Source organism: Podarcis cretensis (assembly GCF_951804945.1).
Source record: "Podarcis cretensis genome assembly, chromosome: 14".
Classification (NCBI taxonomy): Eukaryota; Metazoa; Chordata; class Lepidosauria; order Squamata; family Lacertidae; genus Podarcis; species Podarcis cretensis.
Window position 1 is genome coordinate 2,447,053 of NC_137183.1, and position 27,384 is coordinate 2,474,436.

Genomic DNA, 27,384 nt, shown 5'->3' on the forward strand with positions numbered 1-27,384 from the left:
TTTCTCACAGCTAGGTCAACATCTTCAGATGTCTACTATGACCCTAAGGGCTCATTCCTGTCAGTTGCTGCCAGTTCAGACCCTTGAGCATTTTTATATGAAGTTGAGGGGCTTTGCCCCGATATGTTATCATTTGACACTGGTTTAGATTGAATCACATCACCATTTTACTGCCTTTTCACTCCATTTGGATAGATCATTTTGGAGTTCTTCACAATATCTTTTTGTTTCAACCTGAACATTTTAGTATTGAAGACTTGGCCACCTCACTGCTCACCCCAACACTCTCTCCATTCCAATATCTGACAAACTGTTCCTGCTTCCTCCAGCTTCTTAACCAATTCCTGATCCGCCAGAGGACCTCTCCTCTTATTCCATGGTTACTGCTAATCTTACTCATCAGGGAAAGCTTACTGAAAGTCCAAGGACACTATGTCAACCAGATCGCAGCTGTCTGTATGCTGGCTGATGCCCTCACACACCTGGACTAGGTTCCTGAGACTTGCTTCAGAGAGACCAGCTGACTATAAAGGAGACCGGCGGGGTTTGGAGGGGGGCTGAATTGTGGGGACCTGACCACCTGCCTGCCCCTAGAGCCACCATTGCTAGCTCCATCGCGGGTCAGCCCGGTGTGGTGTAGGGGTTAGACTCGGACGTGAGAGAGACCCGAGTCGCCTCTCCATCCACTTGGCCCTGAAGCTGCCTCGGGGACCTGGCGGGGAGAGCCCTGGGCTCCAGCCAGGCCAGCGGGACGGCCCTGCGCGGCGGCTGCCTGGGGCGCGCCCGGCTTGGCGCGGCTGGAGGAGGCGGGCGGGCGGCGGCGGCGGCGGCTGGAGGGCGGCTCCTCCGGCGGCGAGGGGGCGGAGGGGGCGGCGGCGCCTCCCGGCTCAGCTGGCGCTGGGGGCCGCGGCGGGCGGAGGCTCCGGGCGCGGCATGGCGGAGGCGGGCGGGCGGCGGGCCGGGGGCCCCGGCCCCGTGGAGATCCGCGTCGCCGCGGCGCCGGATGCCCGGCTGGAGGGCGAGGGCGAGGGCCAGGACGCGCGCCTGAGTCTCTTGCCCGCGGGCAGCGGCAGCGGCAGCGACGACGAGGCCGGGCGGGACGGCGGCGGCTTCGGCGGCGGGAGGTCCAGGTAGGGAGTGAGTCCCGCTTGCCCGGGCCGGGCTTCCCCGGCGCCCTCCGCCCTCCGTCTCCCGCTTGGGGGCTGGCTCCGCTGAACAGGTCCCCGGCTCCCAAGCGGGCTGCCTCGCTCGCTGCCAGGCTGCGATTGGGCAACTGCGTGTGGTGCCGGGCGAGAGTCCGCTCCCGAAGCTGCTCCCGGTCTTTCCCCCTCCAGCCCGGGCCGAGGCGGGGTTCGGCTGGGCTAGAGCAACGCGGCTCTTTGCTTCTTCTTTCGTGAAGCCCTTTAGCGAGGCTTGACTCGCGGGATTTGGTGGATGATCCAAACGGCGCTATTAGTCCGCAATAGTGAACCAGGCTCCCAATCCACCCGCCAAGTCTCCGGCTCCTGCTGGCGGGGTAGGACTCGAAGTCTAGGATTTCTGCATTGGGGGAATGGAGAGGTGTCAGCCCTTGTGAGGGGCTTTTGCAAAAGAAAAAGCCCGATGGCAAAGGGAAAGTCGCAAACTCTCCTTTACAGAAAGTGGGCGAGGAGGCAAAGAAAGATAGAAGTTTTCCCCCCACGAGCTTCCATAGGAAGTTCAGCGGTTTCCATCTATGATGGAGGGGAGCTCGCCCCGGAGAGCAGGCGGGTGAATCGGTGGAGCCGCTGGCTAAGCCTCCAGACCTGTGTTAGCTACAAGGAGGCAGTTTGGATCCAGCTCAGAGTGACCAGGTAACGTGCGCAGTCACCCTTTTAGGCACGCGTGGCCGTGTGTCTGTGATTGCATTTGCTATAATGCACTTCAGCTCATATTCCATCCACACAGTAACTAGCACTAATTCAATGCACAAAGAAGACATTTCTATTTTTGGTATCTTTGGACCAAAGAGATGTGATGCTGAGTGGTATCAGGATTCTTTAAAAAATGGTGGCAGGTGTGTGCGTGTGTGTGTGGTACTCCACCAGGTCCACAGAATATCAAGAGAGCAGGCTTAAGTCTTTCCTCCCCTTCCATGAACCCCCCACCCCCAACTCGAAGTGTCAAAATTTGCTCACCTGCTACTGTCTGTCTATCTATATCTATCTATCTATATCTATCTATCTATCTATCTATCTATCATCATCTATCTATCTACGGTATCTATCCATGACCATAGGAAACTGTCTTATTAAACCAAGTCCCCCTAGCTCCTTACTTAGGGGCTTCAACCCGAGACCTCCTGCATGGAGAGCATGGGCTCTGCCGCTGAACTATGCCCTTCTCCGACAAACTCCACCGTGATTGCTAAAGATGCATTTGGTGTCACATCCAGTTTGGCTCTGCCAAGATGTGAAGAGAATGAGGTCCATAAAAAAACCAAAACCCAGTCCTCCTTATAGCTGCCCTTTGGGCATGGGGGCGCCCTTTCCGTGAAAACGTTTCTACCCCAATTCCCCCCTGTCCTGTCCCCTCACATTTGCCCCTCTCCAATTGCGCAGTCTGGGAACTCCCAGCATTCCCTTTCCTCTGCTGTGCAGAAAACAACTGTTTAGCCAACACTGAAACTGTTCACCTTGGCAAAACTGCTGCCACCTGCCTTCCACCACCAAGGAAGGAACAGAATCTCAGCCCTTAGTTCAGAACCCGTTCTGTCAGCGATGGGGAATCCGTGACTGTCGAGATGTTGCGGGACTCCCCCTCCCATTGACATCCCACCCAGCCTGGCCAATTGTCAGGGGTGGTGGGCAGAGGGCCGCCCCCACAGTTCCGTTGACTCTGCATGCAGTTGGAGAAGCGGTGCGCACGTAGCTTTTGCCACAATCCTTATCCATCCTGGTGCTCTGCTTTGATGTGTTTCCTTCCCAAAGCAGCTTTGATTCGAATTGAGGAAAAGTACGACCTCGCGTTTTAAGCAGGTCATGTGTGCACAGCCTCAGAGTGTTGCAGCATCTGGAAGAGAGAATAACATCCTCCTCCCCCCCCCCCCGCGCCACCCCCGTCGGGCCCGCCTTCCCTTGCCCCCCCCCCTTGCATGATGTTTTGCTATTGCTCCATATTCGCTCCTGCTCTAGATGCTGTTAAAACACCCCCTTCCATAAACAACGCAGATCTCCCCCCGGCAAGGAGCGGGCGGGTGCCCCGCATCCTCAAGGGGATCCTAGCGCAGTAGCTGACGCAGGCGCCGCGTGACGCGACCCAAGAGGCTCCCAAATCCTGCAGGAAGCTGGGCGCAACTGGAGCCGGATGTTGCACCAAGCGGCGCTGGCCCTGTCCTCCTCCTCCTCCTCCTCCTCCTCCGGTCCAGCCCATCCATGCGATGCTGCAAAGTCGCCTTTGGCCGGGAGCCTGGCAGACGAGAGGAAGGGATCTCCTGCTGACCTGGCACTGGGGGGGGGGGAGCTGCGCTGCGCTGCGCTGTAATCTGATGCCCCCGAGGAGGAGAGGAGGAGCAGAAGGAGGTGACCTCCGTTACTTTTCCACCCCGCGAAATCCGCCTGGCTCTGCTCCCTGGTGCGCTGGGAGAGTGTCAGCAAGCCACCTTCGGAAGCGCTTACAAGTTCGGGTGGGCAGCCGGTGGCCCCTCCAGATGGTGCGGGGCTTGAACTCTCCGGTGAGGAGGGTTGATATCCAGCAACATCTGGAGGGCTGCACCTTCGCCAGCCTTATTACCAATGTTGTCCTCCAAGGGGGGGGGGGGCGGTTAATGCCGCCAGCTAAGGATGTGCCAAATGGGTTTTTCTCCACCACCCATAAAGTTTCTGCTTTCATGAAGAACGTGAAGGGGGGGGGGGGCTTGGAGGTCCTTTAGTCCTACCAGCTGCTCAATGCAGGATCCACAGTTACAGCCTCCCTGACAGATGGACCTCCCGCCTCTGCTTAAATACCTCCAGTGAACTATCTGGTTAGATATTCTAAGATAACATAAGTAGAATTATTTGTAAGTACCAAATTGGCCTAGGAGTTAAATATATTAAATTGTATAACATTATGGATAGAGAACACTATGAAGAGAGAGACAGATGTTATTTGAATAAGTTAATTTTATTCGAAATTAGATATTGGAAAACTGCTACAATGAGTTATATGGAAACTCAGCTAGGGAGACTTGAGGAAGTCATCCGATAATAATAATTAAAGTGGGATGTTAACAGTTAGGATATATGTTTGTTCATTTGTCTTTTTAAAGTTGTAATGTTTTTCTTTTATGTTTCTTATAAATTTGGAAAATTTATTTAAAAAATGGGGGGGGGGGAATTAAATACCTCTAGTGAAGGGAGTTTGCCCCACTGTCAAACATCACCACTGAGATGCTCTGCCTCATGTTGAGCCCAAATTTGGTTCCCTGCCTTTCCCATACACTGAACATATCTGTATTGTCTACATAACAGATGTTTGAAGTCAGATGTTTGAAGTCAGCTTATCCTCTGTGCCCTTAATGTTCTCTTCTCCTGGTTACATATACCCATTCCTTGTAAGGCTTTGCTTCCAGGAACCCCTCTGGACCAGGAACCCTGTGGCCCATCTAGTCTAGCCCAGCATCCTGCTTACCATGGTGCCAAACCAAATGCCTCTAGGAAGCCCATAATCGGGCCTCAGAGTGAACCCCTTTGTTACTTCCTAGCACTTTATCTTCCCTTGCTAGATGTGCAGGTTCCACTCCTCCCCAAATTTGCCTGATTCACTTTTAAAGCTATCTAAGCTAATAGCCAGCACCACCGCTTGGAACAGTGAACACAGAAACCTTTTCCTAAGAGAAAGTAGCTTCCTTGATGAAATGTTATGGAAGAAATACAGTAAGATGAATGAATCAAGAAAGGAAAGTCATAGATTTAGGGAAATTGTGTCATAACAAGGTGATCTAAAGTACATAACAAACAGCAGACACAACCACTTCTAATTCTATTGCAAATTCAGTTCAGGGTCATTAATCTTGAGAAGTAAGTTTATGATTCTCCTGTGCAAGAGAGGAATGGGCAGTGGTGCCAGGGCAGGACTTGGGGGCAGATGCACAGTGCCCCATCTGTCCAAATGAGCAGGAGGACTCCCAAGGGCAGTAGGACCAGCTTATCACATTTTGAAGTGGGGGAGGGGAGAGAGAGAGAGACTGAAGCCATTAAGTCCAAATTCTAAAATCACCTAACTGCACCACTGGCGACACCAAGACCTGTCACCTTCCACACCCTTTAACTGGAGATTGCACCGGACTACGCTTTACAAATCCACTTCAGACCATGGGTTCTTTAACTGAAACTCACATCAATGTGGCTATGACTTTCATTTCAGGGAGTGTATGAGTCTCTGCTTGCTATCGCCAAATGACACTTGGAGAATGGGGGAGTTTGGGCTGTGCTGGATGTATGGGTTTGTTGCAGTCTTATGCAGGCACGCATGCACACATATGAACGAGTGACCTGCTGGGCACCTCTTTCCATCAAGACTCTGGAGCAGTGGGCAGGTGGTTGTTTTCATGGTGGAGGAAAAAAGATTAGGGTGGCTGCATCACTCAGAGATTAGTGAAATAGGGCAAGACAGCCTGTTAGGAAGCTGCTGTTAATTAGTGTGATTGGCTTGTTGAAGTCTCCCTCTGGACTGTGACGCACTACTGGCTGCTTGCAAGGAGTCACCTAGAAATAAATGGATCTGGAAGATCCTAGGCATAATCTTGGATTGCCGCTGTCTTAATGAGCTGACGCTGGGCATCCCCCATAGCAGTGGCGTAGAATAGTAGCTCTGCAGCATTCTGTGCCTGTCTCTAGGGTGGCTATCTAAAGAACTTTTAACTGAGTTAAGATTAAAAAAGGATGTGTACAAAAAATGGAAAAGGGGGGAAACCACCAAAGAGGAATTCAAACAAATAGCCAGCACGTGTAGACACAAAGTCAGAAAAGCTAAAGCACAGAATGAACTCAGGCTTGCTAGAGAGGTTAAAAGCAACAAAAAAGGCTTTTATGGGTATGTTCGTAGCAAAAGGAAGAACAAAGAAACAGTGGGGTCACTCAGAGGAGAAGATGGTGAAATGCAAACAGGGGACACAGAAAGGGCTGAACTCCTCAATGCCTTCTTTGCCTCAGTCTTCTCCGATAAAGAAAACAATGCCCGACCTGAAGAATTTGGAGCAAATGATTCAGCAGAGGAAACACAGCCCAGAATAACTAAGGAGATAGTACAAGAATACTTGGCTAGTTTAGATGTATTCAAGTCTCCAGGGCCAGATGAACTGCATCCAAGAGTATTAAAAGAACTGGCAGATGTGATCTCAGAACCACTGGCAGTCATCTTTGAGAATTCCTGGAGAAGAGGCGAAGTCCCAGCAGACTGGAGGAGGGCAAATGTTGTCCCTATTTTCAAAAAGGGGAAAAGAGAGGACCCAAATAATTACCGCCCAGTCAGTCTGACATCAATACCAGGGAAGATTCTGGAGCAGATCATTAAGCAAACAGTCTGTGAGCACCTAGAAAGGAATGCTGTGATCACCAATAGTCAGCATGGATTTCTGAAAAATAAGTCATGTCAGACTAACCTGACCTCGTTTTTTGACAGAATTACAAGCCTGGTAGATGAAGGGAACGCACTGGATGTAGCCTACCTTGATTTCAGCAAGGCATTTGACAAGGTGCCCCATGATATTCTGGTAAAGAAGCTGGTAAAATGCGGACGCAGGTGGCGCTGTGGGTTAAAGCCTCAGCGCCTAGGACTTGCCGATCGAAAGGTCGGCGGTTCGAATCCCTGCGGCGGGGTGCGCTCCCGCTGCTCGGTCCCAGCGCCTGCCAACCTAGCAGTTCGAAAGCACCTCCGGGTGCAAGTAGATAAATAGGGACCGCTTACCAGCGGGAAGGTAAACGGCGTTTCCGTGTGCGGCTCTGGCTCGCCAGAGCTGCGATGTCACGCTGGCCACGTGACCCGGAAGTGTCTCCGGACAGCGCTGGCCCCTGGCCTCTTAAGTGAGATGGGCGCACAACCCCAGAGTCTGTCAAGACTGGCCCGTACGGGCAGGGGTACCTTTACCTTTACCTAAAATGCGGACTTGACTATGCTACCACTCAGTGGATTTGTAACTGGCTGACTGACCGATCCCAAAGGGTGCTCATCAATGGTTCCTCTTCATCCTGGAGAAGAGTGACTAGTGGGGTGCCACAGGGTTCTGTCTTGGGCCCGGTCTTATTCAACATCTTTATCAACGACTTGGATGATGGACTCAAGGGCATCCTGATCAAATTTGCAGATGACACCAAACTGGGAGGGGTGGCTAACACCCCAGAGGACAGGATCACACTTCAAAATGACCTTGACAGATTAGAGAACTGGGCCAAAACAAACAAGATGAATTTTAACAGGAAGAAATGTAAAGTATTGCACGTGGGCAAAAAAAAATGAGAGGCACAAATACAAGATGGGTGACATCTGGCTTGAGAGCAGTACATGTGAAAAGGATCTAGGAGTCTTGGTTGACCACAAACTTGACATGAGCCAACAGTGTGACGCGGCAGCTAAAAAAGCCAATGCAATTCTGGGCTGCATCAATAGGAGTATTGCATCTACATCAAGGGAAGTAATAGTGCCACTGTATTCTGCTCTGGTCAGACCTCACCTGGAGTACTGTGTCCAGTTCTGGGCACCACAGTTCAAGAAGGACAATGACAAACTGGAACGTGTCCAGAGGAGGGCAACCAAAATGGTCAAAGGCCTGGAAACGATGCCTTATGAGGAACGGCTAAGGGAGCTGGGCATGTTTAGCCTGGACAAGAGGAGGTTAAGGGGTGATATGATAGCCATGTTCAAATATATAAAAGGATGTCACATAGAGGAGGGAGAAAGGTTGTTTTCTGCTGCTCCAGAGAAGCGGACACGGAGCAATGGATCCAAACTACAAGAAAGAAGATTCCACCTAAACATTAGGAAGAACTTCCTGACAGTAAGAGCTGTTTGACAGTGGAATTTGCTGCCAAGGAGTGTGGTGGAGTCTCCTTCTTTGGAGGTCTTTAAGCAGAGGCTTGACAACCTATGTCAGGAGTACTCTGATGGTGTTTCCTGCTTGGCAGAGGGTTGGACTCGATGGCCCTTGTGGTCTCTTCCAACTCTATGATTCTATGATTCTCCCTTCTTCCCCTACTACTGGTTTCACTTGACTTTTGAATTGGTTTCAATAATGTATACATTTGGAGGGTGTGTAGCATTGCAGGGGAGGGACAGGGAGAGATCTAAATGAACTCTGGATAATGTTTACCCAGTAATCAGGACTCTGGGGTCCGAAGCAGAATAGCTTTTGCTCAGTAAGTAGGAAGCACATCCAGAAGTCCCACCTGGGCTTGCTAACTTGGCCCAGCATAGAACTGACTGATAGCCGTAACCCAAATCAAAATGGTGTGTGTGACCTGAAAAACTTTCTGGTAGGCTACCGAATTATTGCGAGGGGGTGCCAGAAGAAAGGGTCTCTCTCATTCTTGTCCCACCAGCATCCAAATCATGTTTGGTTAGAAAATAAAGAGGAGCCTCCACACAGTGGCTCTCCCACCCAAGAGAGTCCCTCCTTTTCCATAGTTCAAACCATGTTCAAGGTGGCTTTCAGCATGAAAAATATATATGTAATTACAACATAACAAAAGTAGTCATAAGGAATAAATAAAACATCAACAAAACACACAAACAAATTCAACAATTTACACATACAAAAATTTTATATCAATAAAAGACCCTAAACACTATCCCTGCCCAATGCAGACACCAGCAGAAGACTTTCCCTGTTTTAAGGTGGCTTTTTGCTACACTCTGCTGACTTGCAGACAGCTCTCTGCATTTATAAGAAATAGGTGCTGTTCCCCTGTGACAGTATCCCCTTGCTTGATGAACTTGGACTGCAAGGGGCTTACTTCTGAGTAGACATGCAGAGGGTTGACCTGAAACAGTACCATCTCCTTGTTGGAAAGTATGACTCAGAACAAAGAGATTTTCAGGGGTACTAAGGAGATTATGGCCCGTCTTAGACTCTCCGTACACACATACCCTCCATATCCTTCCTCGTTTCTGGCAAGTGCAAAAATAGCATGCTAACAGGGTGAGATTGGATGCTCCATCGACCTCACCACCCCATGACCACCTTAGTGCCTGCAGGAAACTACACGCAACATTTTCTATCCTGAATTCTGCTTAATTCAGTAAATAAGCTATACTGGTGTATGTTGCATGTGTGTAGAAACTCTTTTACCCTGATCCCTTAAGACCCTCCGGTGTCTCTTTCCACTCTTGGAAGGAAAAAGGAAATGCTTGCGACTTTTACATGTGCTTTGGAGAAGGACATGACACCAGTGTTTCCAGCCCAGTTGAGCAGGGAAGTGTTATACACGTGTGGTCTGCACTTCCCTCTCTTGAAAAGTAAAATAACAGCTGTTTCTAACCTTCTTTACCAAGTCAAGGTGTTGCTCTCCCTTCCGGCTGCCACCCTTGCAGAGCTGTCATTTGCAAAATGCAGCTGTTAATTCCCAAATTATATTTTGGCTGTTTTAGAAATGAGTATGCAACTACTGATAGAAAGTTGAAGTGTGTGTGTGTTTCTCTCTCATTGGCTGAGGCAAACAAAATTGTCTCAAACCCTTTAAACAAAAGTTGAGAAAGAATCCTAGTGACTCAATGGCAGAGCACCAGACAGCTTCTGGTTCAATCTCAAGAAGCTCCGCAACTTGAAAGGGCCAGGCAAACTTCCGGGTTAGCGCCTCCGGCAATGGCGGAGCTCCTCCGATCGGGAGGAACTTGCTCCGTGGAAAGCAGGGTCTAAACCGCCACGGCGAAGACCCTTGGAAATCACAAGCGGAAGAGCCTGTGAACTTGGGATTCGGCTGGCACCTTTTGCGCCCCCCCTACTCGCGGGGAGACCCGGTATCAGGAATCTGGAGCGATGTGGGGTGAGTGGCGCGGTGCTTTGAATCGACCGCTTCTTTCACGGAGTGAAGCCGCATTGCTGCTGTCGGAGAGCGCTGACTTTTTCCTGTGGACAATTGGATTTTAAACAACAACCCGTGAGTAGAATGGAAAATTGGATTTCTAAATACCTTAATTCGGCATCAAACGGGGAAGGCTCAAAACAGGAAGTCCGCCTCCCCTTTTTGTAAATAGACTGAAGCAAAGTATTCGTAAGCTAAGGTTTTGGAAAGCTTCATGTAAAGGATCAAACTTCCATTGATTGAAACTATTAAACCCCCCTTGGAAGCAGGGGAAGAGGGGGAAAATTTTGACCAAGCGTGCCTGCAGGAGAGTGGAAAACTAAATTACCACATCTCTGAACCTGGGAACGGGCTGCAAAAAGAAAAAAAAAAGGAAAAAGTCCATTGACGGTGAACAGTACATATTTGACAGCTAGCTACAAGAGAAAGATACTGTTTCCATTGTCTGCTTCTGCGTTTTAAAAGAAGAAAAAGTAACTGAAAATTGATACTATTTTTTTACCTTTGGAACTGTGTTGGAAAGGACTGAGTTTTTGAAACTGTTACAAGAGTGGAGCGGAGGCATCCAGCTGTAAGATAAGGACTGTGAGAAACCAGAGTTTGACCTTGAACATCCCAAGAATGTCGGTTAGGGAAGATTTAGTGTCTGCATTTTATAAGACAAACTATTTGTTGGAAAAGCTTCATAAACAGATAGATGTTATGGCTACTAAAATTGACATCTTGGGATAAAAGTGGGTATCAACACAGAAGTTGTCAAGGATCCGGCACAGGAATCTATCATGACTGAAAGGGCCAGGCAGCTGGTGATGAGAGAGGGCTGTTTCTTCCTCACCCCCAGGAAAGTCAGCTGTCAATCAGAGTGGAAAATCCCAGGCTAGAAAAACAGTCTAAACTGGCAAGAGGCAACTTCCTAGTGCATAGCGCACAAGTGTCCCGTTTTAGGTGGGACATCCCAGGTGGACAGAAGCCGCCCAATCCTGGATGTCCCATTTTGACTCCTGTGCTCTGGCCACACCAGCGTGTGGGACCCAAAGACAGGCGTTTTTTTGTCCTGCCCTGTGGTCTGAGTCAGTTGGCTCACACCAGAGTGAGGAGGGCGGGAGGGTAGCAGCTTCTCCCTTGGGTGCCAGTTGACGCAACTTTGGTCAAGGCCTTGGAGGAGGAAGAGGAGGCCACAGAGGAGGAGGTTGCAGGTGAAGGTGTGGGGGAAGGAAGGGTGGCGGTGGGGTGGCGGTGGGGTGGCAGTGGTAGCGAAGGAGCAAGTGGGTGAAGGAGCCAGCAGCTGGAGGGGGGCAATGGAAGGGGTGCCCCGATTTGCCCTCCTGAAATGTGGGGGCGGTTATGCTAATGGCACCTCTTTAAGAAACAAGGCAGTGAAGCAGGCCTTGAGAGTCCATGGCATTAAAGGTTTCCATTCTTTTGAAGTCCAGGCGTAACAGCTCACTCAGCTGTTTCTTCACTGGATTGGGCAAGTTATAGATATATGAAAAATAAAAAGAATAGTTGCACCCAGTATAAAATTATAAGTGCACAAGGTAATACAAGACATGAAAAAATAACAATTGTTAAGATACACCCGTGTAAAAAAGATAAAAGAATAAAAATAATTTTTAAAAAGACAAAAGAGGAAAAGAAGAAGAAAACATAAACATTACAAGATCGTTATTTCACTTATCCTAAACCTAACCTAATACAGTGTATAAAAATGATTTCCAAATATCATTGAATTTGTCCATGGCAAGTCTATGTTTGTACGCAACCTGTTCATGTGTTGCAAGTTTATACTGTACATATTTTTTTTTCCATTCGTTGAAGGGAACCTCATTTTTTTCTTCCAGTTCATCAGTACCTGTATTTTTGCCATAGTAAGGGTGCAGAGAGTCCATTCATATTGTCCCTTTGTTAGGTTCCATGTATTTGGTATATAATTCAAAATGATATTTTCTTCTGCAAATCTAAGAGTTTTCCATACAGTCACATTAATCCTTTCTATTACCCTCTGCCAATGTAGAACATTGTAAGAACATATATTTTAAAGAAGCATTGTCCTTGTTACATCTCCAGCAGCTCAGTGTCTTAGATAACACTTTCATGAACAAATGTAATGGAATCTAGTAAATTCTAAATATTATTTTTTTGTTGTATGAGTCTTAGTTTAAGGTCTAGAGACACCCCTGTTAGAGAATACAGTTTCCCATTGCTTGGTTGACATTGAGACTTCAAGTTCTTTCTTACACTTCCTCCCTTTATATCTGTATTTCAAACTGGTTTGCTGCTAAAAAACATTTGTATAAGGTGATAGTGGGGTTTATTTGTTACATAAGAGTTAAACAGCTGTTTTAAGCTACTGGTCCATAAGTGGTAGTTAGCCAATCCTTTATCTGAACATATTGCCATTGAGCATTTAAGGGTAATTCATGGTAATTCATATTACGCTTAACGTAACTCTTAACAAAGAGTATACATAAAATTCATCCTTCTCGTCTATCAATTGGCCTAACGTTAATATGGCCGAATTTATTCAGCTCTTCCATATCCCCATTTATTTCCCTATTTTTAGAGTCTGCTCTCCCCACAAAGTCATTTTAGTGTGGGAGAAAAGGTCAAATTATTTTTTTGGACATGTGTTGCCATATTATTCAAATTGATGAAAATGTTTCAATAGCATCCCAGGTATTATTAATGTGTTTTGATCCAAGTGCTCCCCATCTTTCTAGAGGGTATACATAGCAGTATTCCAAGATAACCTAGTTTGGACAGTTATTATCAGTTACGGGTCTCCGGAATCAAAAGCGAGGATTCCTGTGCTGAATCTCAGTTGGAAGGGACCAGTGCCACCAAATGTCCAGCTTCTAGTTGAAGCCAGCTGGGCCTCTGTAACATGGGGGACAACCTCCAGAAGATCTCCATCATAGAGCTGGGATACAAGGGCTCGGGCAACCCAAGCCCCTCTGTATTCTGCTTCTGCCCAGTGTGGCTGATGGAGCCTCCCTTTTGAAATGGCAGGAATGCATCTGCTATTGAATCCATGTGTGTATGTGAGCAGTGGAGCAGGTGGAGAAGGAGAACCCCCCCCCCAATGCCTCCACAGAGCCTAGCAATCTGCATTTGAATATCCAGTGGGGGGGGGGGTAAGGGAAGAGGAGGGGTGCAAAATTATGGAGACGGCGAAATCCAAAAAAGAAATGATCAAGGAGCCAGAAAAACAACCACATTAGATTGTGACTCATCTGCCTGTGAGTCATCAGACAATCCAAACACAGGCACACGTCAAGGCTAATCCTATGTTCTTTGCCTCTCCAAAGCTGCTGAGGCACAAGAGTATACTGCACTCTTCAGTGTGATATATTCGAAAAACACAATCTATGTTTTTAAATTGGGGGGGGGGGGAGAGCAGTATTCAGCATCTTTGCTCTCTTTTTTTCCAGACCAAGTGACACTTGTAAGACAACAGCACTTGATGAATCATATCTCTGCTGGGCCATCCGTTTATCAAGACCTGGCATAATTCCATCACTTAACAAAGTAGTTTTTACTGCCCTTGAGGACTAGAGAGAGGTGACTAAAACATGTGGTTTTTGTTTGCAGAAGATGTAGTGATGGATAAGGCTGTCAGTGGGTGCTGTTAATATTAGGAAGGGGCTTTTTCTGCACTGTTTTTGATGCCTGCTTAAAAACTTTTATGTTTGGGCAAGCCAACCCAGACATGTAATTCATATATATATATATATATGTATGTATTTGTTTTTAAATGGTTGACTTTGAGACCCTCTCTCTGTCTCTCTCCCTCTCTATATATATATGGGGGGAGACACCTACATGTCTCCTGTTTTAAAAGCACACTTCCATGTATCTGGGGATTTTATCAGTATTTTCTTTGGAATATTTCATATTGTTTTATGTAAAGCACTTAGAGACTTTTGTTGATTAAAAGGTACATAAATAGCCACAAAAAAAGCCACGATGGCCGTCTGCACCCTCCAGTATTGGGCGTGCTTAGGGGCACAAGAGGGGCGGAGGCTGGTCCTCTTAAATCCTGCTTGTGGGCTCTCCAAAGGGAGAGGCTTGTTCACTGTGAGAACAGATGGGCCTGTGGTCTAATCCAGTCCTAGGGCTCTTATTGGGTTCTTATATAGGATTGGTAATTGGTGCCTTAAATTGTTCTACATAAGTTGCAGGATTTGGTGTTTCATGGCTTTGGATTTCTGCAAAGTAAAAATGTGTTTTTCTGGGCCTGACATCAGTAAGTCAAACAAGCTTGTCAACCCTGTGAAGTGCACAGATTTTATTATTATTACCAGTACGTCATCATTCCCAGGGCTGGCAATCATGTCCAGTTCTCCCTCTAATACATGGATTTCACATGCTTTCTTTCCTGCTCTGTCACATTGTGACACGTGAATGAAAACGGACAACCTCATAAGACTTTGGTTACCATCTAGAATTGCTACTGTTCATTAATGTTCTACATACCGTACTTGATTCTTACAGACTTTATTCTTGGCAACCCATTACATTTCACTGATTTTGTTTTCCTTTGGGCCTGATTCATGGCGCCTTGTTTTCTTCTTTTAATTTTAAAATATGGTTGCAGCGCCACTCAAACGGGTGTAGAATAGCAAAGTGCTATTGAAGCTTTTCAGTGCTAGCATTGCCTTTGAATTAGAAGCTTCCACTTGTGGCTTTTAAAAGTACAAAGGTTTAGAAGTACAAAATCAGTCACTTCTAGTTCCCTGCAGGAGAGTCGTAATGGCTGCTCTCCTACTGTAGCACCCTGCTTGTGGTTAACGCTTAGCTGGAATGAAATATTCAACGCAGCAATAGAGAAATTAAAATAATAATTTATTTGTCAGACAAATAAATATGAGGCACAGTGGTATATGGTTACCAAGCTCTGGCCTGGCCTCCTGCCATTCTGGCCAGCACTTATATTTCCTTAATCCAGCCCCCTTGCTCCTCCTGTGGCTGCCTCTGTCCAATCAGCCGGGTTGAAATTCCTATTGGCTGTTTGCTAGAACCAATCACAAAAGATACACCCATTTCCTCATGCCCTTTTTTGGGAAACAAAAAGCTATATATTCTTCTATCTATAAATGACAAATAAGTAGTAATATATCTTACATGTGTCTTAACAAGGAACCTTAATTACCAGCTCACCTCGCCCTATTGCCCTCCAAAACAAATGGTTTAATCTCAAATTTTTATCTTAAACAGATGTCAAGGATCATCATTGAAAGATCTCCTTCCTTTGGAGGTCTCTAAACAAAAGCTTGACAAATGTTCTAATGATGTTTCCTGCTTGGCAGGGGGGGCTGGTGGCTGATGGCCCCTGTGATCTCTTCCAACTATATTAAATAAGAATCTAGCATAAGGATTTAACATTTCTTAGTTTCTAATTCCTTTGCATAATTACATTTAAGCCAATATATTTTATACATAACATAAATAACCTTTTAAAAGGAAAAGAAATCTTAAAAGGATCTCAGTTTAAGAAAGAAACAACTTTAGAAAAAGACTTCCCAAAATACTCTCTTCTCCAGCCAAGCCAGTTGCCTTTTTCACTGCTCTTGACCTTTCAACCTTAGGAAAATATGGCTCAAGTTTAATGGGAGGCACATGGTTTTATTTTACTATTTACCCACTCTTAATTATGTTTATCTCTTTTTTTATCTTCTGTAATATGTAGGGTCAGTGTAACCTTGGCTGTCAGCCTGTAATTCCCTTTTTACGACTTTGAGAATTGTTTTCTGCTATAAATCAGGGGGCCCCCTTGTCTAGGAGTAAAAACATTGCCAAGGTTCTTAGGCAGCTGCTCTTCTGCCTGGCATGAACATCTGAAAATCTTTAAGCTCATTTTAAGATACAGGCCCTGATCAGGCCTTAATAAAAATGCAGGCTTATGATTAGATGCCTCACTACCACTTTTATTTTTTATTTTTTTATTGTGAAATAATTATTTTGGAATAGCAAAAAGACAGTATATCACAGTAAAGATAAAGAAAAACAAAACCAGTAATTAATCTGGATCAGGAACCAACAGGCGAAGGAGCAATTAATCTGTAACAGCACTGTCACACTAAACAGGAAGCAACAGCAAATAGAAGCTACAAATGGGAAAATAATAATTAACATTTCTCAGAACATTGCTTGAACAAGGCTTAATTCTGAGGAAACATCATAGTAGGACCATTGTTGCATAGCTGCACATTAAGTGTCACATGAAACCATCATTTTAGTTTCCTATTCAGGTGATTCCATTAAAAGAAATGCTTCTGTAGGTCAGAGGGACTCTCTTCTGAAAGGAGCCTTGCAAGAAGGATTCCACCTTGCAGCAACATTTCCCTTGGAAGAAGCAGAAATGCAGGTGTAAAATTGTAATAAGACATCAAGGTGTGTTGAGCAACCTCGTCTTCTTTTCTCTCTCTTCCTAGTGGTGGTGAGAATGATGGGGATGACTTTGGCCACAGCTGGAAACCTCCGGAGCAGGAGCTGATCATGAAGCTGGTGGCCCAGATTGAGTATTACTTCTCAGATGAAAACCTTGAAAAAGATGCCTTTCTCCTGAAGCATGTTCGGAGGAACAAGATGGGATACGTCAGTGTCAAGCTCCTGACATCTTTCAAAAAGGTGAGCTTTGTTGCATGGTGGCTGCAAAGTGTTGCTTCAACCAGAGGGGCCAGCAGAGTCCGTTCAGGCTATGCTCCTATATGCATATGGTTTTCCCTTCCTGTCCCTTTTCCCTTGTGTGTCAGCCCAGAACTTGGATACCAGAGGGCATTTCCACGATAAGAAAGCTTTGCTGTCTTTCAATTACATGGGCCATGCAGGCAGCCTAAAGCTGCAGGAGGCAGTCATAGAATCATAGAGCTGGAAGGGACCCCAAGGGTCATCTAGTCCAACCCCCTGCAATGCAAGAATGCAGTCCTGGCTGTCTTGCAGGATATGCAGCTGGCCCAGCCCAGAGCCACGGAGTGTCCTGCTGCTCCCTCCAGCAGCCTGAAGTAGGTTGTGTGCGCCTGTGTCCCTTGGTCTGCCAGGCTAAGGGCAAATTATGCAAGTGAACGAAAGCTTCTCCCATTCACTCATGGCTATGTCATACTATTCTGGTGTTTTGTTTATTTGTTTGTTTGTTTGTTTGTTTGTTTGAATTTCTATAGTACCCTTGACCTGAGGATCACAGGGCTGTTTACAATATAAAACCACAAAAGACATAACATAGAAAGAAACGAAAACAATACCCTCAACAGTTTAAAAGACCATAGATAGTTCAAGTGGGAGAAGAGGAATGTTTTTGCCTTTTCTCTTTTTTAAAAAAATGATATTTATTAAAGTTTAACAATAAAAACATACACAAACAAAAAACAAAAAGAAACAAGTATAATTTCCATCCTTATTTTCTTAAACCTAATTTCCCCGACCTCCTCACACCTCCCCCTTCTGTATTCCAATTTCATTATCTAATCAGCAATTCCATTCCCTTACTTCCCATATTTTTTAATAATTTTATTCTTTTTCCATAATCAACACCCCTGAAAACCACCTAGTTTTTAAACCCATGTCAATTCTAACCTTCATTAATTTTATAATGTTTATTAAGATGGTCGTTAAATTTCTTCCAATCTTCTTCCATTGTCTCTTTCTCCTGGTCTTGGATTCTGCCAATCATCTCTGCCAGTCCCATGTAGTCTGTCATCTTCATCTGCCATTCTTCCAGAGTGGGTAAATCTGGTGTCTTCCAATACTTTGCAATAAGTATCCTTGCTGCTGTTGTAGCATACATAAAAAATGTTCTGTCCTTCTTTAGCACCACATGGCTAACCATAGCCAGGAGAAAGGCCTCTGGTTTCTTCAAGAAGGTATATTTAAATACCTTTTTCATTTCATTATATATCATTTCCCAGAAAGCCTTAATCCTTGGGCATGTCCACCAGAGGTGAAAGAATGTACCTTCATTTTCTTTACATTTCCAACATTTATTATCTGATAAGTGGTAAATTTTTGCAAGCTTGACTGGGGTCATGTACCACCTATAGATCATTTTCATAATATTCTCTCTCAAGGCGTTACACGCCGTAAATTTCATACCGGTGGTCCACAACCTTTCCCAGTCAGCAAACATAATGTTATGTCCAACATCTTGTGCCCACTTAATCATAGCTGATTTAACCGTTTCATCCTGTGTATTCCATTTCAGCAGCAAGTTATACATTTTTGACAAGCTCTTAGTTTTGGATTCTAACAGCTCTGTTTCCAATTTTGACTTTTCCACCTGAAAACCAATTTTCCTGTCCAACTTATAAACCTCCATTATTTGATAATAGTGAAGCCAATCTCGCACTTTATCTTTTAGATTCTCAAAACTCTGCAATTTCCACTTGTTATCCTCCTGTTCCAAAATTTCACAATATTTTGGCCATTTAGACTCCGTATTAAGCTTTTTCAATGCCTTTGCCTCCATTGGTGACAGCCACCTTGGAGTTTTGTTCTCCAACAAATCTTTGTATTTAATCCAAACATTATACAATGCTTTCCTAACAATATGGTTTTTAAAACCTTTATGAGCCTTAACTTTGTCGTACCACAGATATGCATGCCACCCAAAAAAGTTATTAAAACCTTCCAAATCTAAAATGTCTGTGTTCTCAAGAAGCAGCCAATCTTTTAACCAGCAGAAAGCTGCTGATTCATAATAAAGTTTCAAATCTGGCAGGGCGAATCCCCCCCTTTCCTTTGCATCAGTTAAAATCTTAAATTTTATTCTGGACTTTTTGCCCTGCCAGATAAACTTAGAAATGTCTTGCTGCCAACCCTTGAAACATTCCATCTTATCCACAATTTGCAATGTTTGGAACAAAAACAACATTCTAGGCAATACATTCATCTTTATAGCTGCTATTCGACCAGACAAAGAAAGCTTCAAATTTGACCAAATTTCTAAATCTTTTTTCACTTGTTTCCAACATTTCTCATAGTTGTTGTGGTGGGATAATGAGCTGCTTGTGCGTTGAAACTCGATCCCTCAGAGCTCACTCTGTGTAGTGAAACCCTGCCTTGAGAGGAGCCCTTGAGCATGGCTCCCTCAGTCGCTGGTAGAATCTGACAGTGGGCGTTTGCGGAAGCGTTTCCAACATAAAAGCTGTTTCACAGACATGCGCCTCCTGGATTCCCTGCGTGACAGTTTCCGGCGGGGGGTGGGAGTTCTTAAGGGCTGTTCTGATACCTCCTCGCTGTTCCCACTGGAAGTATCCCAGAGCCTCCCCTCCGACTCCCTTTCCTTTGGAGCTCTCGCACTCCCCCTACTGGTTCCCTCTTCTGCTGAAGAAGAGGCTCTCCTATTCTCCTGAAGCCTTCTCACCACCTGTCCTTCCGATGGCAGTTCCCTGACATCCACCTCCCCCCCAGGGCCCCCTTCACCCCCTCCCGCCTCTTTTCTTACTGGCGGCGAGGACGGAAATCCCTGGAAGGAACTCCCCTCATCCTCCGAGGATTCAAACACTTCTAACCACGGCCTACCGCCTCTTTCCCCCTCTTCCTCTTCTTCGTCGGAATCTGTTTCCACCTCCACTTCCGACTCTGGGAACCCTTCAAATTCCCCTTCCTCATCTGTAGTCCCGAAGTGTTCCCTCCTAAACCTTGCCACTGGTTGTGGTTTACTTGGGAAACGCCGATGAAACGTTTCTATTAAAATCTCGTCTTTGACTTCCTCTGCCGGTACCCATGCGTTTTCTGACTCTTCCTCCCCCTCCCATTCTACCAAGTATTCCACCTGATTCCCTTTCCACCTGGAATCAATGATCCCTGCCACATCCATGTTGCGTTCTCTCTCTTCTATGACGGGTGTCCGGGTGACCTCCCTCTCATGTTCCCCCCACTCACACCCCTCTCTGTATGGCGACAGTAATGACCTGTGAAATACTGGATGCAATTTCATGTGACTGGGCAATCGGAGTTTGAATGCTACTGGGTTCACCTGCTGTATGACCTCAAAGGGTCCCAACCGTTTGGGTCTCAATTTCTTACACCCTCCCTTGAACGGCAGTCCTTGGGTGGATAGCCACACCCGGTTACCCACCCTTATGGTTTCGCCTTCCCTCCTATTTCTGTCAGCTTGCTTCTTATATTCTTCTTTGGCTTTCTCTAAGTTGAGTTGGAGCTGACGGTGGATCGCTTCCATCTCTTCAACAAAATTTTCCGCTGCAGGTACACTCCACCTTTCCCCGCCCTCTCCTGGAAACGCCCGAGGATGACACCCATAATTGGCTAGAAAGGGACTCATCCCTGTGGACACGTTCTCCGCGTTGTTGTAGGCAAATTCTGCCAGAGGTAACCAGTCCACCCAATCCGTTTCCCTGTCCTTTACATAACACCTCAGATATTGTTGCAAAACCCCGTTTGCCCTTTCTGCTTGCCCATTTGTTTCTGGGTGTCTGGCGGTGGAAAAACTTACCTCCACATGCAACATGCTCATTAGTTTCCTCCAGAACCTAGAAGTAAATTGTTTTCCTCTGTCGCTCAAAACCCTCAAGGGGGCGCCATGCAACCTAAAAATGTGCTCCACAAACAACCTTGCGGTTTCTTCCGCTGTCACTGCATGTGAACAAGCTATAAAGTGGCACATCTTAGTTAGTAGATCTACCACCACCATGACCGCGGTTTTCCCTTTGGATCTCGGTAGATCGGTCATGAAGTCTATGGATACCATCTCCCATGGCCTTTCTGGGGTGGGTAAGGGTTCTAATAACCCCGCTGGCGCCAACCTCTCTCCCTTTGCTCTTTGGCACCTGTCGCATCCCCTGACATACTCCCGCACGTCCTCCCGCACCTTGGGCCACCAAAACTCCCTGGTAACCAACCACATGGTTTTGTGCTGCCCGAAGTGCCCCGCCGTGGGGCTGTCATGCAACTGCTTAAGCACCCGCCCTCTTAGTTCCCCACCTGGTATGTAGAGCGCCCCTTTGTAATATAGTTTTCCGTTCTTTTCCTCAAACCCCCCTGCGTTCTCACCTGTCTCCCTGAGTTCCCTAAGTTTCTCTTGAGCATATTCATCGTTTTCAATACCCTCTACCAGTTCTCTTTGCCCCACCAATGCCGCCCCACAAACCCAGTGGTCCTCTGAGATGATATGTCTTTCTTCCGCCCCTCCTTCCCCCTCCAAGTACTCAGGTTTTCTGGAGAGAGCGTCCGCCCTGACATTCTCAGCCCCTGGCACGTAGCGAATCTCAAAATTGAACTTGGAGAACTCTTGCGCCCATCTTACTTGTCTCTGGTTCAACACTCGGGCTGTCCTCCAGTATTCTAGATTTTTGTGGTCTGTCCGCACTTGAACCTTGTGTTGCGCTCCAATCAACAGGTGTCTCCATCTCTTGAACGCTTCGTGGACAGCGAGTAATTCTCTGTCGTACACTGTATAATTCCTCTCAGACTTGTTCAATTTCCTCGAGAAGAAGGCACACGGCCTCCATTCAGACGTATTCGCTCCTGGCTGCAGAAGCACGGCCCCCACCGCTCTGTCAGACGCGTCGGTTTCCACCCTCATCGGCTGCTGCAGATCCACGTGTAAGAGTTGTTCTTCCGAAGCAAACGCCCTCTTTAAACTTTCGAAAGCTCGCTGCGCTTCTTCCGTCCAGACAAATTTCTTCTTACTGCTGAGACAATCCGTGATGGGGGCTGTTAAATGGGCGAAGTTCTTGATGAACTTCCGATAGAAGTTTCCGAACCCCAAAAACCTCTGCACATCTTTCTTAGTTTTCGGTGGCCTCCATTCCAGCACCGCTTGCACCTTGCTAGGATCCATGGCCAGCCCCTTGTCCGACAACCGGTACCCAAGGAATTCCACCTCCCTGGTGTGGAACTGACACTTCTCCAGTTTCACCCACAGCTGGTTTTCTTGCAGTTTGCTCAGTACTTCTCGCACATCTCGCACATGCTGCTCTTCATCCTCCGAGTACACCAGTACATCGTCCAAGAACGCAGCGCAGTTCTTGTACAGCAATGGTCCTAGTACGTGATTCATGAATGATTGAAATACTGCGGAACCCGCCTGGAGACCGAAGGGCATAACGCAGTACTCAAATGCCCCCAAGGGGGTGAACATAGTGGTTTTCCACTCATCTCCCTTTCTCATACGTATCAGGTTATACGCCCCCCTCAGGTCCAGCTTGGTAAAAATCTTCCCTTTTCTCACCCGGGTCAGAATGTCATCGATTCTGGGCATAGGGAAGCTCACGGGTTCGGACACTGCGTTTAGGGCCCTGAAATCCACAATTAATCTCGGTTTGTCCGAGTTTTTTTTGTCTACAAAGAACACTGGACTACCCCCCACCGCTCGTGACTCCCTGATGAACCCACGCTTGAGGTTTTTGTCAATAAACTCCCTTAGCTCCTGCATTTCTCTGTCAGACATTGCATACACCTTGCCCACTGGCAATTGCGCCCCTGGAAGTAAGTTGATTTGGCAGTCAAAGGGTCTGTGTGGGGGTAGTTTATCTGCTTCCCTTTCGCTGAAGACGTCGGCAAAATCTGCATATTGTCGTGGTACCCTACCTTGTTCCATTGCTTCTATCTTTGCTAACGTGGCCTGAGTCCCTACTTGGCCCCCTCTTTCTGTGCAGTGTCCCATACAATGTGCTGACCCAAAGGAAACCACTCTCTGGTGCCATCCCACAAGCGGATCATGCAGCGCTAGCCAGCTCATCCCCAAAATGATGGGCGCTCCTCCCAACGTGGCTATATTAAACGCTATCCGTTCTGTGTGTCTTGCCACCCTCATTGTCATGGGGACAGTTTGCTGGTCTACTTCTCCCCCCAACAGCGCCCTCCCATCAATCGTGGTCACCTGCAGGGGATTTTTTAAAGGAATGGTTTGTATCTGATGGGCGGCTGCAAACTCCTTACTCATAAAGTTGCAGGAGCTGCCTGAGTCTAGTAACGCCTTCACTTTTAGTGGGTGTCCGTTTGCCAGCTCCAGCAATACCTCTATTACAAGAGCTGGTCTTGGGGGTTCTGGCGTGGGCACATTTACTGTTCCTTGGCCTGGCTGCTGTGCCCCGTCGGTGGCAGCCAGGCCTTGGCTTTTACTTGCTCCTTAGCTCCTTCTCCCTCCTCCCCAACAGCTCCCGCCATTCCTTGCCATTCCTTTCTTTGCGGACAAACTCTGGCAAAATGACCTGGCTGTTGGCAGAGAAAACATTTCTTGGCGCCTTTTCCCTCCTTCTTCCGCCCTTCACTGGGGTTTGAAATTGCGCGCGCGCGCGCTGTTCCGATTTCCATCGGCTCTGCTGGCAGAGAAGGCTGCTCTGGCATCTCTGGAATGCGGAAATCCCTCCAACGCTCCCCTTTCCCTTCCCGCTTCTCCAAGGCTCTGGCCTCCTGGCGTGAGCCTATGGCCAGCGCTGATTTAGTCAGAAGGTCCATAGACTCCGCCCTGGGCCCCCGGGAAAGTTCGTCTTTCACTGCCGAAGATAGTCCTTCTTCGAACAGCATTTGTATCGGTTCCGCTGACAAATCCCATCCTAATTTATGGATCAACATGGTGAACTCAGTCCAGTACTCACGGACAGATCGGTTCCCTTGTTTACACGCCATTAACTGCCTGCGCGCCACTCCCTGCTCAATCTCGCTGGAAAACATCAGATCCATGGCGCGAAAAAACTTCCTTGTGTCCCTTAGGGCTTCATTATTGGCTGCCATTAGTGGTCTCACCCAATCTCTGGCCGGGCCTTCGAGATGCCCAATCACAAAAGCAACCCTCGAATCCTCATCAGGAAAATCATCAAACTGCAGATTGAGGGCATATTGCATCTCAGTCCTGAAGGCTTGATAATTCCTGGGATCACCCCCAAACTTCTGCACCAGTCCTGGCACTTTCCTCGAGAGCTGGGCGGCTTTCCCCTTTTCTGCATCATGAGCCCTCCTCTCCTCCAACCTCGCCGTTTGCAGAGCTAACTGTACCTCCAACATCCTGTACCTTTCTTCCAGGCTAGGACCGGCTGCAGCTGCTCCCCCATCTCCGGCTCCGGCTGGGTTGCTCATGATGCCTCTCTTTGCACAAGCTGCTTTCAGGGACTGTCAGATTGCTGTGGTGGGATAATGAGCTGCTTGTGCGTTGAAACTCGATCCCTCAGAGCTCACTCTGTGTAGTGAAACCCTGCCTTGAGAGGAGCCCTTGAGCATGGCTCCCTCAGTCGCTGGTAGAATCTGACAGTGGGCGTTTGCGGAAGCGTTTCCAACATAAAAGCTGTTTCACAGACATGCGCCTCCTGGATTCCCTGCGTGACAGTTTCCGGCGGGGGGTGGGAGTTCTTAAGGGCTGTTCTGATACCTCCTCGCTGTTCCCACTGGAAGTATCCCAGAGCCTCCCCTCCGACTCCCTTTCCTTTGGAGCTCTCGCACTCCCCCTACTGGTTCCCTCTTCTGCTGAAGAAGAGGCTCTCCTATTCTCCTGAAGCCTTCTCACCACCTGTCCTTCCGATGGCAGTTCCCTGACAGTTGTCTTTAAATAAATTCATATTTTTAGCTGTCATATTAATCCCCAAGGATTTTACACTCTTAACCACAGTTAAACCTGTCTCATTCTGAAACCTCTCTTTCTCAGTAACTGTTAAATTTTTCTCTAATACCTTAGTTTTTGACTTGTTCAGTTTAAATCCTGCCACTTGACCAAAGTCTTGAATTAATTCCAAAACCCTTTTAGAACTAGATTCCGGCTCTTGTAATGTAAGTACCAAATCATCTGCAAATGCTCTCAGTTTATAATGTTTCGCTCCGACCTGAACCCCTTTAACCAGCTGGTCCTTTCTTATCATGTTCAGCAAAACCTCCAGGACCGAGATAAAAAGTAATGGGGAAATTGGGCACCCCTGACGTGTCCCTTTTTCTATCTTAAGTTCTTCTGTAATCACATTGTTCACTATAAGTTTAGCCTTTTGTTCAGAATATATTGCGCCTATACCGTTTTCAAACCCTTGACCTACCCCTATCCCCTGGAGATTCTTCTTCATAAAAGTCCAAGAAATATTGTCAAAGGCTTTCTCCGTGTCAACAAATATCAAAACAGCTTTTGTATTTATATTAACTTCTAACATTTCCAAAATGTCTATTATGTTCCTTATATTATCTGATAAATGTCTCCTTGGGAGAAAGCCTGCTTGGTCCCTGTGAATCTCCCCCATCAAAACTTTTTTCAATCTTTTAGCTAAAATGTCAGCAAAGATTTTGTAATCCACATTTAGTAAGGAAATTGGGCGGTAGTTCTTAAGTTGGGTCTTTTCAGTCTCTGTCTTCGGTATAAGCGTGATATAAGCCTCTTTCCACGTTTCAGGTGCTTTACCCCCCTCTGTTTTTGCCTTTTCTCAATGAGCTACCTCTCCCTTACAGGTAAAACACTTGACCCGTGACTGGAGAACCACATCTTATGCCCTGAAATATTCTGATGTTTTGGAGCTGAATGAAGACAACAGGAAGGTCCGTCGTAACACTCCTGTCCCCGTCTTCCCTAGCGAGAATCTCCCAAGCAAGATGCTGCTTGTCTATGACATCTGCTTGGTTTCTGATCTCCATCCTCCAGATGGAGGACAAGAGAATGGATGTGTTCAAGAGAAGATAATGGAGCATCTCCTGAAAGCCTTTGTCAGGTTTGGTGTCATCTCGTCGGTTCGCATCCTCAAGCCTGGTCGGGATCTTCCACCAGATATCAAGAGATTCAGCAGCCGATACAGCCAAGTGGGAACCAAAGAATGTGCGATCATCGAGTTTGAAGAGGTAGATGCTGCTATCAAAGCTCACGAGTCTATGTGCATCAGGGACAACGAAACTGCCATGAAGGTTATCCTCATTGGAATGAAGCCTCCAAAAAAGAAGGCCCTCAAAGACAAGAACCGTGAAGAAGACTCCAGCAAGGCTCTCAGCAAAACGCGTTCAGTGAACAAGAGGGTTGAAGAACTTCAGTTCATTGGTGATGAATCTTCAGCCAACAGCTCCTCTGAGCCTGAGAGCAACCCAGCATCACCCATGTCTGGGCGCAGAAGCAACTCTTCCAACAAATTGAGTCTTTCTGCCTACCAGAACAATCATCTTAGCCCAAACGTGTCTCCAAGATCCAGCCCTTGGAGCAGCCCTTCTGCACTGCGTAAAGTGTCCAGGATGTCCCCACTTGCTGGAGAAGGAAGGCTTAGCCTGAGCACCAGCCCTGAGACATCAAGGAGATGCATGGATTATTCATCGGACAGTAGTGTTACTCCTTCCAGCAGCCCGTGGGTCCAGAGGCGGCGGCAAGCTCAGACTCTGACACAAGAGAAAAGTCCTGTAGGCAGCCCAATGCAGAGTCCCAAAATACCGACTGCAATTGGGTTACCTGTTGGCGTTCTGCGTCTGCCCAGGGGCCCTGATGGTACGAAGGGATTCTATAACTGCCACGAAAGGAACAGGCCCACAAAGAACGAAGAAGCTTCGTGTGGTGCATTGAACTGATGGACTGTTCCAGTGTTGTCCTCCTCAAGGACTTGCATTGCTGTAGTATTTTCCTTTTTTTAAAAAAAGCTTTTCTATCTGTGTAGCTTTGTATGTTTATATTCGCACTTAAATCTATATGTTGTCTTCATTTTATTTTATTTTGGCTGAAATCTCAGCTATGCTGCATTTTACTTCTCTTTTTTATACCATGAATAACCAAACATTTTAGGGGGGAAACCTTTTTATTTTGCAAAGTGCAAATATATTTTAGTGTGTGCAATGGTCAGAGTTGTACCCATTATTTTAACAGTATGTCGAAGCCTCTCTTGTATGTAATCTTTGAAAGGAACTCTGGAGTTTCTGATATATTGCTAGCGTTGACTGTCAAAAAGACAATTCTGAGTGTTTTTTTAGACAAAAAGTGTATTGGTATGAATAAAAAGCCACAAACATTAAAAAAATGTTTTATCTCCTGGCTCATCAGGCTTCAAGCCAAGCAGGTGTGGATTGGATTGTGGAATGTATAAAACTGTTTTCAGACATGGGTTTGCTTTGTCTTCTCCTGCCCCGCAGGACCCTTGAGTGTTGCAAAGAATACTGGGTTCAGCAAAACTAATATGAAGTAAATTTTGGGGCCCTGCTATGATGAAAAATATTTACACAAATTCTGAGGGAATCTGTAAACACTTGAACCAAAATTTGCTACATTCATCTAGGTTGGAGGTGGGGGAAGTTATTGGATCACTGTGGCACATTCTAGGGTAGGCCATTAGTTTGTGTGGGGTCACCCGGTTATTTGGACCTAGACATCGCCCACCTGCATAATCTGAGAATGCCTCTGAGTGGGCATGGTTGTGTATTTCAGAGAGAAACCAGCAACAGTGGGGTTGTTTTTATTCAGGTAAGCTGTTCATGA

The 27,384-nt window shown here is 46.7% G+C and overlaps 1 protein-coding gene across 4 annotated transcripts; it reads left to right on the plus strand.

The window, feature by feature from the left end:
* Positions 1-988: 988 nt before the first annotated feature.
* On the plus strand, positions 989-26,959 carry LARP6 (La ribonucleoprotein 6, translational regulator). 4 transcript variants are annotated; one of them, XM_079953320.1, is made up of 3 exons: positions 989-1,130; positions 16,451-16,646; positions 25,395-26,959. In XM_079953320.1, exons 2-3 carry the CDS (start codon positions 16,515-16,517, stop codon positions 26,484-26,486), a joined length of 1,224 nt encoding a protein of 407 aa, XP_079809446.1. In that variant the 5' UTR covers positions 989-1,130; positions 16,451-16,514; the 3' UTR covers positions 26,487-26,959. The 4 variants fall into 4 exon arrangements, with proteins under 4 accessions (XP_079809446.1, XP_079809443.1, XP_079809445.1 ...); XM_079953317.1 differs by lacking the exon at positions 989-1,130 and adding an exon at positions 1,588-1,832; XM_079953319.1 differs by lacking the exon at positions 989-1,130 and adding an exon at positions 3,506-3,539.
* The last annotated feature ends 425 nt before the right edge of the window (positions 26,960-27,384 follow it).

Excerpts from the sequence above, each read along its gene's own strand:
- LARP6 (XM_079953317.1), top strand. The coding sequence starts at position 1,603 with ATGGCAAAGGGAAAGTCGCAAACTCTCCTTTACAGAAAGTGGGCGAGG. Across the intron at positions 1,833-16,450 it reads ATCCAGCTCAGAGTGACCAG|TGGTGGTGAGAATGATGGGG; the intron begins GTAACGTGCGCA and ends CTCTCTTCCTAG. Across the intron at positions 16,647-25,394 it reads TCCTGACATCTTTCAAAAAG|GTAAAACACTTGACCCGTGA; the intron begins GTGAGCTTTGTT and ends TCTCCCTTACAG.